The sequence below is a fragment of the Eumetopias jubatus genome, unplaced genomic scaffold, assembly GCF_037043125.1.
Source record: "Eumetopias jubatus isolate StellerSeaLion01/CBP00866 unplaced genomic scaffold, mEumJub1_p1.0 scaffold_4, whole genome shotgun sequence".
Taxonomy (NCBI): domain Eukaryota; kingdom Metazoa; phylum Chordata; class Mammalia; order Carnivora; family Otariidae; genus Eumetopias; species Eumetopias jubatus.
In genome coordinates this window covers 79,675,667-79,689,121 of record NW_028274810.1, presented here as the reverse complement: position 1 = coordinate 79,689,121, position 13,455 = coordinate 79,675,667, and the positions used below count along the sequence as shown (strand labels likewise).

The following is a 13,455-nucleotide window of genomic DNA, read 5'->3' as shown; positions in this document are numbered from 1 at the left end:
GAGCAAGCACAGGTGGGGGAGGGGCAGAGGGAGAGGAAGAGAGAGAATCTCAGTCAGAATCCCCACTGAGTACAGAGCCTGATGCAGGGCTCAATACCGGGACCCTGAGGTCAGAACCTGAGCCAAACACAGACGTTTAACCATCTGAGCCACCCAGGTACCTCATGTGTCCCAGAGGTTTTGAACAGATGTGTTTTCATTTTCATTTGTTTCCATGATTTTTTAAAAATTTTCTTTAATTTCCTGGTTGACCCATTCATTCTTTAGTAGGATGCTCTTTAGCCTTCATGTATTTGAGTTCTTTCCAAATTTCCTCTTGTGATTGAGTTCCAGTTTCAAAGCATTGTGGTCCGAAAATATGCAGGGAATGATCCCAATCTTTTGGTAATGGTTGAGACCTGATTTGTGACCCAGCATGTGATCTATTCTGGAAAATGTTCCGTGTGCACTTGAGAAGAATGTGTATTCTGTTGCTTTAGGATGGAATGCTCTGAATATATCTGTGAAGTCCGTCTGGTCCAGTGTGTTATTCAAAGCCCTTGTTTCCTTGTTGATCTTCTGCTTAGATGATCTGGCCATTGCAGTGAGTGGGGTGTTAAAGTCCCCTACTATTATTGTATTATTATTGGTGTTTCTTTAATTTTGTTATTAATTGGTTTATATAACTGGCTGCTCCCATGTTGGGGCATAAATATTCACAATTGTTAGATCTTCTTGTTGGATAGACCCTTTAATTATGATATAGTGTCCTTCCTCATCTCTTACTACAGTCTCTCATTCAAAATCTAATTGGTCTGATATAAGGATTGCCACACCAGCTTTTTTTTTTTTTGATGTCCATTAGCATGATAAATGGTTTTCTAACCCCTCACTTTAAATCTGGAGGTGTCTTTGGGCCTAAAATGAATCTCCTGCTGACAGCATATCGATGGATCTTGCTTTTTTATCCAAACTGATACCCTGTGTCTTTTGATTGGGGCATTTAGTCCATTTACATTCAGAGTAACTATTGAAAAATATGAATTTGTGCCATTGTGTTATCTGTAAAGTCACTGTTTCTGTGTATTGTCTCTTTTCCTTTCTGGTCTATGTTACTTTTGGGCTCTCTCTTTGCTTAAAGGATCCCTTTTAATATTTCTTGCAGGGCTGATTTAGTGATCACAAATTTTTTTAGTTTCTGTCCTGGAAGACTTTTATCTCTCCTTCAATTTTGAATGACATCCTAGCTGGATAAAGTATTCTTGGCTGCATAGTTTTCTCATTAACACCTTGAATATATCATGCCAGTCCTTTCTGCCCTGCCAGGTCTCTGTGAATAGGTCTCTGCCTGTCTAATGCTTCTACTCTTGTAGGTTACGGATCTCTTGTCCTGAGCAGCTTTCAGGATTTTCTCTTTGTCTCTGAGATTTGCAAGTTTCACTATTATATGTTAGGGTGTTGACCCCATTTTTATTGATTTTGAGGGGAGTTCTCTGTGCCTCCTGGACTTGAATGCCTGTTTCTCCAGATTAGGACATTTCTTTGCTATAATTTGCTCCAATATACCTTCTGCCTCTTCCTCTCTCTCTCTCTCTCTCTCACTTCTTCTGGGATCCCAATTATTCTAATATTGTTTCACTTTATGGTATCACTTATCTCTCGAATTCTTCCCTCATGATCCAGTAGTTGTTTATCTCTCTTTTTCTCAGCTTTTTTATTCTCCACCAATTTATCTTCCATATCACTAATTCTCTCTTCTGCTTCATTTATCCTAGCAGTTAGAGCCTCCATTTTTTATTGCATCTCATTAATAGCCTTTTTTATTTCAACTTGATTTTGATTAGATTTTAGTTCTTTTATTTCCTCAGAAAGGGATTCTCTAGTGTCTTCTATGCTTTTTTTCAAGCCCAGCTAGTATCTTTATAGTCATTATTCTGAACTCTAGTTCCAACATCTTACTTATATCCATACTGATTAGGTCTCTGGCAGTCAGTACTGCCTCTTCTTTTCTTTTTTGAGGTAAATTTTTCTGTCTTATCATTCTGACAAGAGAAGAATAGATGAACAAGAGAACAAAATGCTAAAATAGCAACAACAACCCCAAAGAAATACACACCAAACAAATCAGAAGAGACCTGAAACTGAAAAAAAAAATTAAATTAAAAGAAGAAAGAATATAGGGGTGTTGGGTGGCTCAGATGTTTGGGCATCTGCCTTCGGCTCAGGTCATGATCTCCAGGTCTTAGGATCGAGCCCCACATCATGTCATCAGCAGGGAGTCTGCTTGCTTCTACCTCTTCTTAGGATCGAGCCCCACATCCTGAGTCAGCAGGGAGTCTGCTTGCTTCTCCCTCTGCCTCTCCCCCTGCTCGTGCTCTCTGTCTCTCTCTCAAATGAATATATAAAATCTTTTTTTAAAATAAAAGAGAGAGAAATTGGGGCACCTGGGTGGCCCTGGGTGGGTCGTTGGGTGTCTGCCCTTCAGCTCGGGTCATAATCCCAGGATCCTGGGATCAAGCCCCACATCGGGCTCCCTGTTCTGTGGGAAGCCTGCTTCTCCCTCTCCCACTCCCCCTGCTTCTGTTCCCTCTCTCGCTGTGTCTCTCTCTGTCAAATAAATAAATAAAAATCTATTAAAAAGAGAGAGAGAGAGAGAATATAATCAGACAGGTTGAACAGAACAGAGCAATACACTAGATCCTGTGTGTATTTTGGTCTGTTTGTTAGAAAACTAGATCCCAAAATTGTAAAGAAAAGAAAACTTGTATATGTACAAAAATAAAATTAAATACAATGAAAGGATAGAATGTAACTGTAAAACTGAAAATTAAAAGACAAAAAAAAAGGAATATAAACAGACAGGTGAACAGAACAGAGCAAGCAATACACTATATCCTGAGTGTATTTTGGTTTGCTTGTTAGAGGAAATTACATCTCAAAATTGTAAAGAAAGAAAAATTTATATAAATAAAATTAAATACATTGAAAGGATAGAATGTAACTGTAAAGATGAAAATTGAAAAACTTCAACCAAAAAAAAAAAAAAAAAAAAGAAGAAGACAAAAAAGAGAGCATATGATCAGACAAGTGTCTTCACTTACAGAGCCAAACACTAGATTCTGGATGTATTTTGGTTTGTTTGTTAGAAGAAACTGCATCCCAAAATTGTAAAGGAAGAAAAACTTATATATATATATATAGAGAGAGAGAGAGAGAATTACACTAAAGAATTGAAATTCAATATATATATATAATTAAATACAATGAAAGGATAGAACTTAACTGTAAAAATTAAAAAAACTTAAAAAACTTCCATTTTTAGATTAAATAGATAGATATTTAGATAAAAAAGATTAAAAAATCTTTTTTAAAAAGAGTTGATAAAATAAGAAATTGGTTGAAAAAGGAAAGACAAAATGGGTGCCTGGGTGGCTCAGTCACTAAGCATCTCCCTTCAGCTCAGGTCATGATCCCAGGGTCCTGGGATCAAGCCCCACATCAGGCTTCCTGCTTAGCAGGAAGCCTGCTTCTCCCCCTCCCGCTCCCCCTGCTTGTGTTACCTCTCTCGTGTCTATCTCTGTCAAATAAGTAAATAAAATCTTTGAGAAAAAAATTAAAATTCAAAGACTAAAGAATCATGGGGAAAAAACCATGAATTCTATATACTATTTTCCCCTAGCACTGGAGTTTTACAGTTCTCTATGATTGGTAAACTTGGTCTTATCTTATTCTTTTGGTTTATTTTCTGTTTATTATTAGTCTCATTTCAAGACTGAACTGCATGAGGAGAGGAACCCCACTTCTCTGGCTCACCCTTGGATCCCCATTACCTAACCCAGGATTTGGCACATGGCAAATATTCAATAAATAGTTGCTGAAAAAATTGAGTAACATATAAGTCAATGAATATTTTCATTTTACCTTAATAGACTCTAAAGAACCACAAAAGTCATCTGACCTTGCCTTTTTCATTATTTCAAACTTTGCTTCAATACCCTCAGAGCCTGGAGCTCACTACTTCCTGAGAACGCTTCCCTTTGGATAAGTCTGGGTATTAGAAAGGTCTTTCTAAAATCAGTTATTTCCCCCCAACCTATAGAAAAAGAAAGCTTGTTCTGGGCTAGGGCAGAAGTCAAAGGGATTGGGCATTTTTTGAGCCCTTAAAGTGCCAAGCACAGTGTTAGGTGCTTTCCATTCATCATCTTCTTTGATCATCTCAATAACCCTAAGAAACAGTGTCATCTCCATTTCACAGATGAGAAAGCTGAGGTTTAGAGAGATGAGGTGACTTAATGTCACGTGGCCTATAGAATTGAAATTTGAGAATTACACTATAGGATTGAAATTCAAATTAGATTTATCTCATTGCCTAATTCATTCCCTTTATTTCATCTTGAAGAAGAAAGAAAAAAAATCAATTGTCCCAGTTAAAAAGTGTAGTAGAAACAAAGGTTGGAAGTAAAAGCAAACATATTAATTGATTTGTTTGTCAAAGCCTCATGCCCTGCCCTCCTTAGCAGTTTTGCCATCTCGTAAAGATGGCAAAATCAAATATAGTTGCCAAGTCTCTCTATTCCTGGCCCTAGATCATGGATATGTAGAAAGCTGCCTGCTTGCAAAATACAAAAGAGGGCCACTTTTTTTTTTTTTTAAAGTTCCAGGAGTTCTTTTATTGTTTGACTGACAGGACAACAAAACCAGTCAGAGAAGTCCCCAAGGAAATGATGGTCATGTTTCATTGTTGTTTGCCCTCTGGTCCTTCATCTTCTACGCAGTTATTATTTTTCTTTTGCAGATATTAGACATTTATTTTTATCACAAATGCAATCCAAGTGTTTTTGTGCCAGTACCATACTGTCTTGATGATGACAGCTTTGTAATAGAGCTGGAGATGCTCAACACCACCCGTCCTTAGGGAAATGTAAACCAAATACACAATGAGATACCACCTCATACCCAAGAGGATAGGTGTAATTTTTGAAATCTGAAAATAAAAAATATTGGCAAGAATGTGGAGAAATTAGAGCCCTCACACATTGCTGATGGGAATATAAAATAGTGTAGCCACTGTGGAAAACATTTCTTCAAAAAGTTAAACATAGAGTTATCATATAACCTAGCAATTCTCCTCCTAGGTACATACCCAGAAGTGAAAAGTTATATAGCCGCACAAAACTTATATGTATCCATACAAAAACTTGCACATGGGTGTTCATAACAGCATTATTATAGCCAAAAATGGAGATAATCCAAATGTCCTTCAACTGATTAATGGATCAACAAAATACTGTGTATACATACAATGGAGTATTATTCAGCATTAAAAGCAATGGAATAGTGGGGCGCCTGGGTGGCTCAATCAGTTAAGCATCCAACTCTTGATCTCAGCTCAGGTCTTGATCTCAGGGTCATGAGTTCAAGTGCCACATTGGGCCCCATCTTGAGCATGGAGCCTACTTAAAAAAACAAAAAAAAATGAAGTATTGATGCATGCTACAATATGGATAAACCTTGAAAACATTATGGTAAGTGAAAGAAACTAGATGCAAAAGAACACACACTTTATTATTCCATTTGTATGAAATGTCCAGAATAGGCAAATCCATAGAGACAGAAAGTAAATTAGTGGTTGCCAGGGGCTGGGGTATAGGGTTTCTTTCTGGATGATGAAAGTGTGCTGGAATTGGATAGTGGTGATGATTGCACAACTTTGTGAATACACTAAAAACCACTGAATTTTACACATTAAAATGGTGAATTTTATCATATGTGAATTTTATCTCAATTAAAACAATGCAAAAGAATGAGGCTGCCAGTAGAGTAGGAGCAGGTGGGCAGAAATTCCATTTGGATGCCAGGTGGTATCTCTTGGCAAGCTAGTCTGGTTCAGTAGTGTCCAGTGCAGGTCCCTGTCCTCCTCAGCCAAGTGGCTCCCCTTCAGCTCCCACTTAAGATTTTTGTTTGAATAAGGAAGGGGTTCCCCAGCTAAAAAAGAGTGAAAGCCCTTGGCCCAACTGATCAACTGTAAAGAAGTTCCTCCCCGACTTCTAAGCTCCAGACTTGTGCAATGTTAGTATGAGGAGAGGCTGAGGAGTCAAAACAACAGAGGCCAGTGGCCAAGACAAGGGTTGGAGTGTCACAAATAGGGCTGCTGGCTGGAACCCAGCCTTCTGGCACAGTGTCTGATAGGAGGTCTCCCTCTGGCTCCTTCTGGTCCCAGGGGAGCATTGACATATTTGAGAGGTTTAGTTTCATTCATAAACCTTGACTGAGCATGTTCTGGCTCTCACCCCCAGATAGGTGAGCCAAGTCCCTGTCCTCAGGTGGCTCAGGCACAAGATGTGAAAACATGCTCAGTCCCTGACAGTCCTCTCCCCTCTCTTGGACTGAGCTGAGATCTTGGGTTCACTGTCTCTCAAAGGACAGCAAGAGAGTGGCAGGGGAGCAGCTCTTAGCCCGGAGAAAGGAGGGAAGAGATGAAAATTAGTGACTATTGGGCACATATATTGGGCCAGGCACACAGGAACATGCACATATATGATTTGACTTCCTCCTTACTGGCTCTTTTAGCAGTAGGTGAAGGGACTTGTCCCAGGTACTTGGAGCTAGTATGCTGTAGAACTGAGATTTGAACCCAGGATCATCTGATTTGAAAGTCTGTGCTCTGGAGAAGCTGGAAGTTCACCCAGAGTTTTTCACCTAGGCCCCTCCATTGGACCATTTCTAGCTCCCACTGTTTACACATTACTTGCTCATTCATTCATTCATCCATTCGTTCCATAAATTTCCCTGAGTAGGCATTTGGTGCCACATAACCTGTTAGGCAACAGACACACAAACCTGAATACCCAAATAAGGCATGAGCCCTGCCTTCAAGGATTTATAATGCATTGGGAGCTAAGCCTAGACTGAGACATAAGACCAGGGGCTGAGTTAATTATACCACCAAGGAAGGGGTGCCTGGGTGGCTCAGTCGGTTAAGCGGCTGCCTTCGGCTCAGGTCATGATCCCAGGGTCCTGGGATCGAGTCCCGCATCAGGCTCCTTGCTCAGCAGGGAGCCTGCTTCTCCCTCTCCTTCTGCCTGCCTGCCGCTCCCCCGCTTGTGCTCTCTCTCTCTCACTATCTCCCTCTCTCTGTGTCAAATAAATAAATAAAATGTTTAAAAAAAAAATTATACCACCAAGGGAGGCCCTATGGTGGTTTGGCCAGACGGCAAGTGGTTTTAATATGAGAATGAGAATTCAAGGTTTGGGACAATGGGGGCAAATATATTGCTGATTCTCTACCCAGCCCCCACCCTGTCCTGTAGATATGTAGGGTGTGGGAAAATGAGCAGCCACCATCAGAGAGAGCTGAGGGGGAAGTGGTATTATGGGGCATGGCTTCTACTCAGCCACAGCAGGAAGTGGAGGGAGGGCTTGCTGAACAGGCCAAGGCCTAGGGGAATTTACTGACTATAGAACTTTGGTTTGGGAGGGCTTAGAAGGGTCTTTGGGAAGGGGGCAGTGGGTGCTAGAGTGGGTTTGGGAAGGAGAATGTAGATGATCAGAGTGGTCAAGGATAACAGAGTGAGAGACAGGGGATTGAGGCATTGCAGTCCTGACTGAGACAAGGTAAATACATTTCATACTCAGGTTTCTGCGGCTACTTTTGGTAAAGGACACAAGCTATCATCTTTGCTCAGGGTACCAAATAGAACATGGGGGAAATTTGTTAGGAAGTGCGAGATGGAAAATCAGCCAAGCCACCAGCACTGTTTAAACTATGGGAGGAATTTAGCTTGGAGTAGAGAAGAAGGGAGGTGGCTACTAGGTTTAACTCAAAGCCTGACCTCTAGTTGGTTTTTCTTATACTCTTAGCTGTAAACCAGTCTGTTCATTTAGTGAATACTTCCTCCTCTTCAAACTTGCTGTCCCCTCTTACTGTTTCCAGTTAATATCTGATTTAACAGAGAAGTATGGTGCTATGGAAAGAACTTGGAATATAGTATCTGTCACTATAGAATCTAATCACTCAATTAAAAGTCCCACTTCCATAGCCAGTCAGGGATGGAAGCAGCCAGAACTAGAATGCAGGATTTAGAACTCCAATTCTTCCATCCTTCACTGCGGTATCATGTAACGCAGAGCCTGACTTCCTTAGCTTCCCTGAACTTCGGTTTCCTTAACAATATCTACCTTATAGTCACTGTGAAGATTAAATGACATGTGAAGCCCATAATACAATGCCTGGCCATGGTATACCCCTAACATTTTTTATCATTACATGCAAAAATTACCTGGCTCTCTGGCTTTGATGCTCAAATGAATATCTCATTATACATGTTACAGGCTGAACACATGAAATTCATATACTGAAATCCTTACCCCCACTATCTCAGAATGTGACTGTATTTGGAGATAGAGTCTTTAAAGGAATCATTACGTTAAAACAAAGTCTGTAAGTTGGGCCCTAATCCGGCATGATGGGTGTCCTTATAGGAAGAGGACATTTTGACACAGACATGTACAGAGGGAAGATCATGTGAAGACACAGTGGGAAGACGGCCATTTACAAGCAAAAAAAGAGAGATCTCAGAAGAAACCCATCCTTGGACTTGGACGTCCAGCCTCCAGAACTACGAGAAAATTAATTTCTGTTGTTTAGGCCACTCAGTCTGTGGTACTTTGTGATGGCAGCCCTAGCAAACAAGACATACACATTGGACCCTTTTAACTGGTGGGCAGAAAGCTCCCTCGTTTTGCTGACTAGACACTGCTTCTTGGGCTGTAGTGCTATGCTCTCCAACTCAAAAGTTCCAGCTAAAAGCCCCAAAGGCGCTGGTCCCGCTGGGCTGGCCATGCTGCCTTGGAGTGGTTTGTTGCTCCCTTGGCTCTTGGCGGCTAAGAGGAAGTCATATGAGAAAGCAAGACTTGCCCTTCTGAAGTGCTTGGTGACTTGCTGACCAGAGGTGGTTGTGGTGTGACTAGCAAGAGAATGCATCATGCATCATGGTCCATTCCCGGGGTGCTTTCAGGCTGCATGGGGAGGGAAGGGCAACTGGGTGTGCGATCTGGATGAAGCAATGGAGGAAAAGTGCTCCGTCTGTGGTGACCCTGGTGTCCTCTGTCCCAGGACAGTAGAGAAAGAGGAGACAGAGGAGAAAGAAGGGGTCTGAGGTGGGAAGAAGGAGGAGGGGTGCCTGATGTGAATCATAGGGCACTTTCCACCGCCAGAAGTGGTGAACTGTGTCTGTGGATCAGTGGGGTATGGAATCCCGATCTTTTGCGGGGTGCCGTTTCCCGGGAGGCTCTGGGACCACCGCACGAAGCACCCCACCCCCGCCCCAGCCCCAGCCTTTCGCCGGGTTGGTGGTCCTGGGCGACAGGGCAGTGCGAACGGGCGCGCGCGCACCCGACACGTCCTCGGGGCACTGCCCCCTCTGGGCGCGCGCGCGCCCCCGCCCCACCCTGTCCCGCCCCGAGCCGGGCTCCGTGGACCGGGCGCCCGGGGCCGCGCACGCCCCCTCCTCGAGCCGGGACCCTGGGCCGCGCGCGCCCCGCGCCTCCTCCCCGCCCGGCGGGCGCGCGCGCTGGCTCCCGCTCCCGCTCCCGCTGGCAGCGGCGGCGGCGGCGGCGGGGATTGTTTTTGTTGTCGCTGAGGCCGGAAGAGCCGTGGGAGCCGGGTCCCTGTCCCCGGGCTGGGCGCCGCCGCCGCCCCCTACCCAGCGCCCGCGTCTCCGCGGCGCACCCCCCCAGCGCCAATATTCCGGAGATCAAGCGTTACGCGGCGGCGGCGGCGGCGGCGGGGCCCGGAGCGGGAGGCGCCGGGGACCGGGGCGAGGCGGCCCCCGCCGCCGCCATGGAGGCGCTGGGACCCGGTGAGGAGCGCGCTCGGGCCGGGGCCGGATTGCGGCCCCGGGACTGGTGGGCGGGCGGGCGCGTAGCTCCGGGTCTCCCCCATCGGCTCTTGCTTACCTGGGTTCGGGCCGTCAGGCGTAGGGGAAGGGGATCCGTGCCCCATAGCACAAGGCGGAGCGAGCTGACCCGGGCCTTGGGGGGCGGAGACCGCGGTCCAGCCTGGAGAGACGAGGCAGGGCTCGAGGTCTAAGGGAGGCAGGCCCAGGATGGTGACCCCCGTCCCCAGGTAGACGAGAGACCTAACCGAACCTCGGGGAAGTGGTCTGTGCTCCAGGGTTGAGGCAGGCCACTTTGGGCCTCAGAAGGAATGATCTGTGCCAAGTGCTCAACTGAGGCCTGGCCTCTACTGGACCGGGAAGGACACCCTCCTACTACCAGGGGTATTCTTGGCATGGGGCCACACCCGTGTTTTTCTTTGCACTGGTAGACGGTCCAGAGCCCTCAGATAAGGACGAAGAACTTCCCCCAAACACTTCTCATGACTCCCAAAGGCCAAGAGGCAAAGTACCCACCCTCTCAAAGGCCCTGAAGTCTCAGGAAATATGGTCCTATACCTGTCAGTCTGTGCAACAGTCCCGGAGTGATCTGGCAAGTGTCCAGTGAGCCCCTTCTAGTATAGGTTTTAATGCCCTGAGTTCTCTTCTAACTGGGGTATCGGTGGTTGGGAGGATTAAATGAAGGTGAAAGTGCTTTAGAAACTGTAATTCCCCATCTTTTGGAATGACCTCTGTTTCTCTCTCCCAGTCGGCCCAAACTAGAGGAACCATTCCAGGTTGTAACAAATGCTCTGTAGGCTGGGAACCTGGTGCTCCCTCCTCAAACCCCAACAGGTTTCTAATGCCTTGGCTAAGCAGGGTTTAGAGGCTGTGATAGAATTAACTTTATATCAAACCTTATTTACATAGTGGACTTAGTTGTAGGGCATTTCATTTTTTTAGTGTGCAGAAAATTCAGTTTACCATTTGAGTTTGGAAACTTTGCCGGTTTGTTTACTTAGAACTTGTTTACAGAACTGAATGATTAAAGCCCACTTTAATTTGTTGCTTAAAATATTTTTTAAAGGCCCCCATAATCAAATTTCATATGCCTTTTAAAAATAAATTGGTATTGTGACATTAATATTATTTGATAAACCTCAATCTGAGTATTACTCAGGGTTACTTCAGCTATGTTCCCCAGCCAAAGGCATGATCATGTCTTTAGGAATGTAACAGACTTCTGTTCAAATCCAATCCAATAATTTAATAGTTGTATAACCTTGGGCAAATTACTTAATTCCTTTGAACTTTCATTTCCTCATCTATAAAATGAGGGTAATAATAATTATGTGCTGCAAGATTGTTGTGAGAATGAAATGAGATAATGTATATGAGGAGTCTTATTGTGGAGACTAATGCCTTGTAGATATTCAACAAATGTTTCTTCTTCCCTCCCAGTTAGTAATTCATAATTGAAGCAACTGTTGCATTTATGAGCTGATGCTGGAAGAGACTATGTAACTAACTGTGTATACAAATTGAATTTCATGGAAAAGATCAACCTGGTAGTTAGGAACCTCCTAGGGACTTTGGGGGAGGGGGTGATTTTAGCTTTTGCAGATTTGAAGACTTAGCTCAGGATTGTAGAAAATTAATTCTCAGTAAGCACAGTTTGAAGACACGAGTGTATAAATCAAAATGTCACATAGATCTTTTCTGTTAACTAGAATATTTTCTTGTCTACTCTCTAGCAAACCCCTTTTCAGGTGTCACGGTACCTTGGAAACCCAATTAATAATAAGCCGCTTGCTGAGCATAGAATTGGAGCAAAGGGAGTTGATGGTCTTGTGGGATATTTTATCCAGGCTGTTTTAGAACTTAGAGAAGCATTTCAGCTTTATTGAAGCACACCACTCTAGTGCTTTGTGCCCTCCTCACTTGAATAATCACTGACATATTCTTAGTCTTGCTGTGCTCTCTCTTTACCCCATTTTGGTTTCTGACAATAATAACTTAGAAATATAGTTAGATTACCATTTATTTTGGCTATATTAATCATAACTTATTTTTACATTGCTTTATAGTTTGGAAGGTGCTTTCATAGCTCTTAGTTCATTTGATCTTCTGTGAGGTAGGCAAGGTAGCATTAGCTCCATTTTACAGATGAGTAAAGAGATTCAGCGAGCTTAAGTGACTTCAAGATCTCAAGGCTGAGTGGTGAAATGTGGATGAGTCTGGGTCATCTGAGCCCTAGTCTCTTGCCCTCCTCTTCATTTAAGGCTGACTTCTTCCAATTGGTGTTGAGTAAAATTTGTTTCCTTTCTGGAAGATGTAATTTTCTGACTTTGTCACCAACTTTTGGAGATATGCCCATTATAAAGCCCAGGACCTTTGAGCACTGACTGTAACATTTCATGCAAGTACAATCATAATAGCTAACATTTATTGAGCACTTACTATTATGAGGCACTGTGTTAAGCTTTATGTATACATCATTTCATGGGATCCTCACAATTGCTTTGTGAAATAGATGCTATTGTTATCACACCTCCCGTCTTTTATAGATGAGGAAACTGAGGCACACAGTGACTAAGAAACTGGCCCAAGGTCATGCAGTTAAGGAGTGGTAAAACCAGGATTGAAACCTACAGGGTTTGGTTCTGCCTTAGCCGCTGTGTTTTATTTCTTTTAGTTTGCTGAATTCCCCAAAGAAACCAGCTTTTGGAAAATTTTAGATTATATTTTTCTAAATAAATCTCCTAAACTTACTCAAAGAAGTGACCACTCACTTTCTAACTTTTCTTTCTTATTACCAAAGAAAAGGCACACACTACTTACATTTCTCCATCAATCCCGCTTCTTTAATTTCCTCTGCCTATGTTCCTTTGGCATCAAGTACTTCAGAGAGGTATAGATAACCTTAGGATTGTGAAGTACATTGGGGAAGAAAAAGCACTGGGCTGGGAATTAGGAAACCTAAATTCTAGTCACAATTTAAAATCAAGTCCTATGTCCTTGGGCAAGTCATTTGCTCCAAATTTCTGTTTCTGAATTTCTATCATAAAGCTGGATTTATGATACAATGGTTGTTTAAGTGTACCTTAGACTGTGCAGGGCTAACTTGTCCATATGCTTTGATGGGGTTAACTCAGTACGCCTATCACCTCTGATATTATTTATTATTTACCTCTTACCTTGTTTTTAAATGTCTTAGCACACCCAGAGTAGATCCCTTGTACACCAGAAGTGGAACTCAATTCCAAGCAGTCATATTTTTGGTATAAATTATGTGGTTTTGCTTAAGTGAAAAATAAGAGTCAGTTCTTGGGTTTTAGGAATGACTGGGTTTCTGTTTGATCTCTGTCTGGGGCTGCTACAAAGATCATTGATACAGGCATACCTTGGGGATATTGTGGGTTCAGTTCCACACCACCACAATAGAGCGAATATCATAATAAAGCAAGTCCAGTGAATTTTTTGGTTTCTCAGTACATATAAAAGTTAGGTTTACTCTACACTGTAGTCTAAGTGTGCAATAGCATTAAGTCTAAAAAATGTACATACCTTAACTTAAAAATTCTTTATTGCTAAAAAGTGC

At 43.0% G+C, this 13,455-nt stretch overlaps 2 protein-coding genes across 5 annotated transcripts in view; one reads left to right on the top strand and one right to left on the bottom strand.

Annotated features, from left to right (window-relative positions):
* The window catches only part of CLSPN (claspin), a 72,355-nt gene extending 62,104 nt beyond the window's left edge, over nt 1-10,251 (bottom strand). For all 3 annotated transcript variants that reach the window (XM_028113595.2, XM_028113593.2, XM_028113594.2), the window contains exon 1: nt 9,937-10,251. The gene's annotated coding sequence lies outside the window, so the exon portion shown is untranslated. The remainder of the gene's footprint in view (nt 1-9,936) is intronic.
* Nucleotides 9,560-13,455, top strand: part of LOC114216942 (protein argonaute-4) — a 37,263-nt gene continuing 33,367 nt past the window's right edge. The window contains exon 1 of one of the 2 annotated variants that reach the window (XR_003610881.2): nt 9,560-9,839. Coding sequence is in view for 1 of the 2 variants with exons in the window: in XM_028113598.2 (XP_027969399.1) it covers nt 9,821-9,839 (19 nt within the window). In the remaining variant the exon portion in view is untranslated. The remainder of the gene's footprint in view (nt 9,840-13,455) is intronic. The other variant, XM_028113598.2, reaches the window with a different exon arrangement.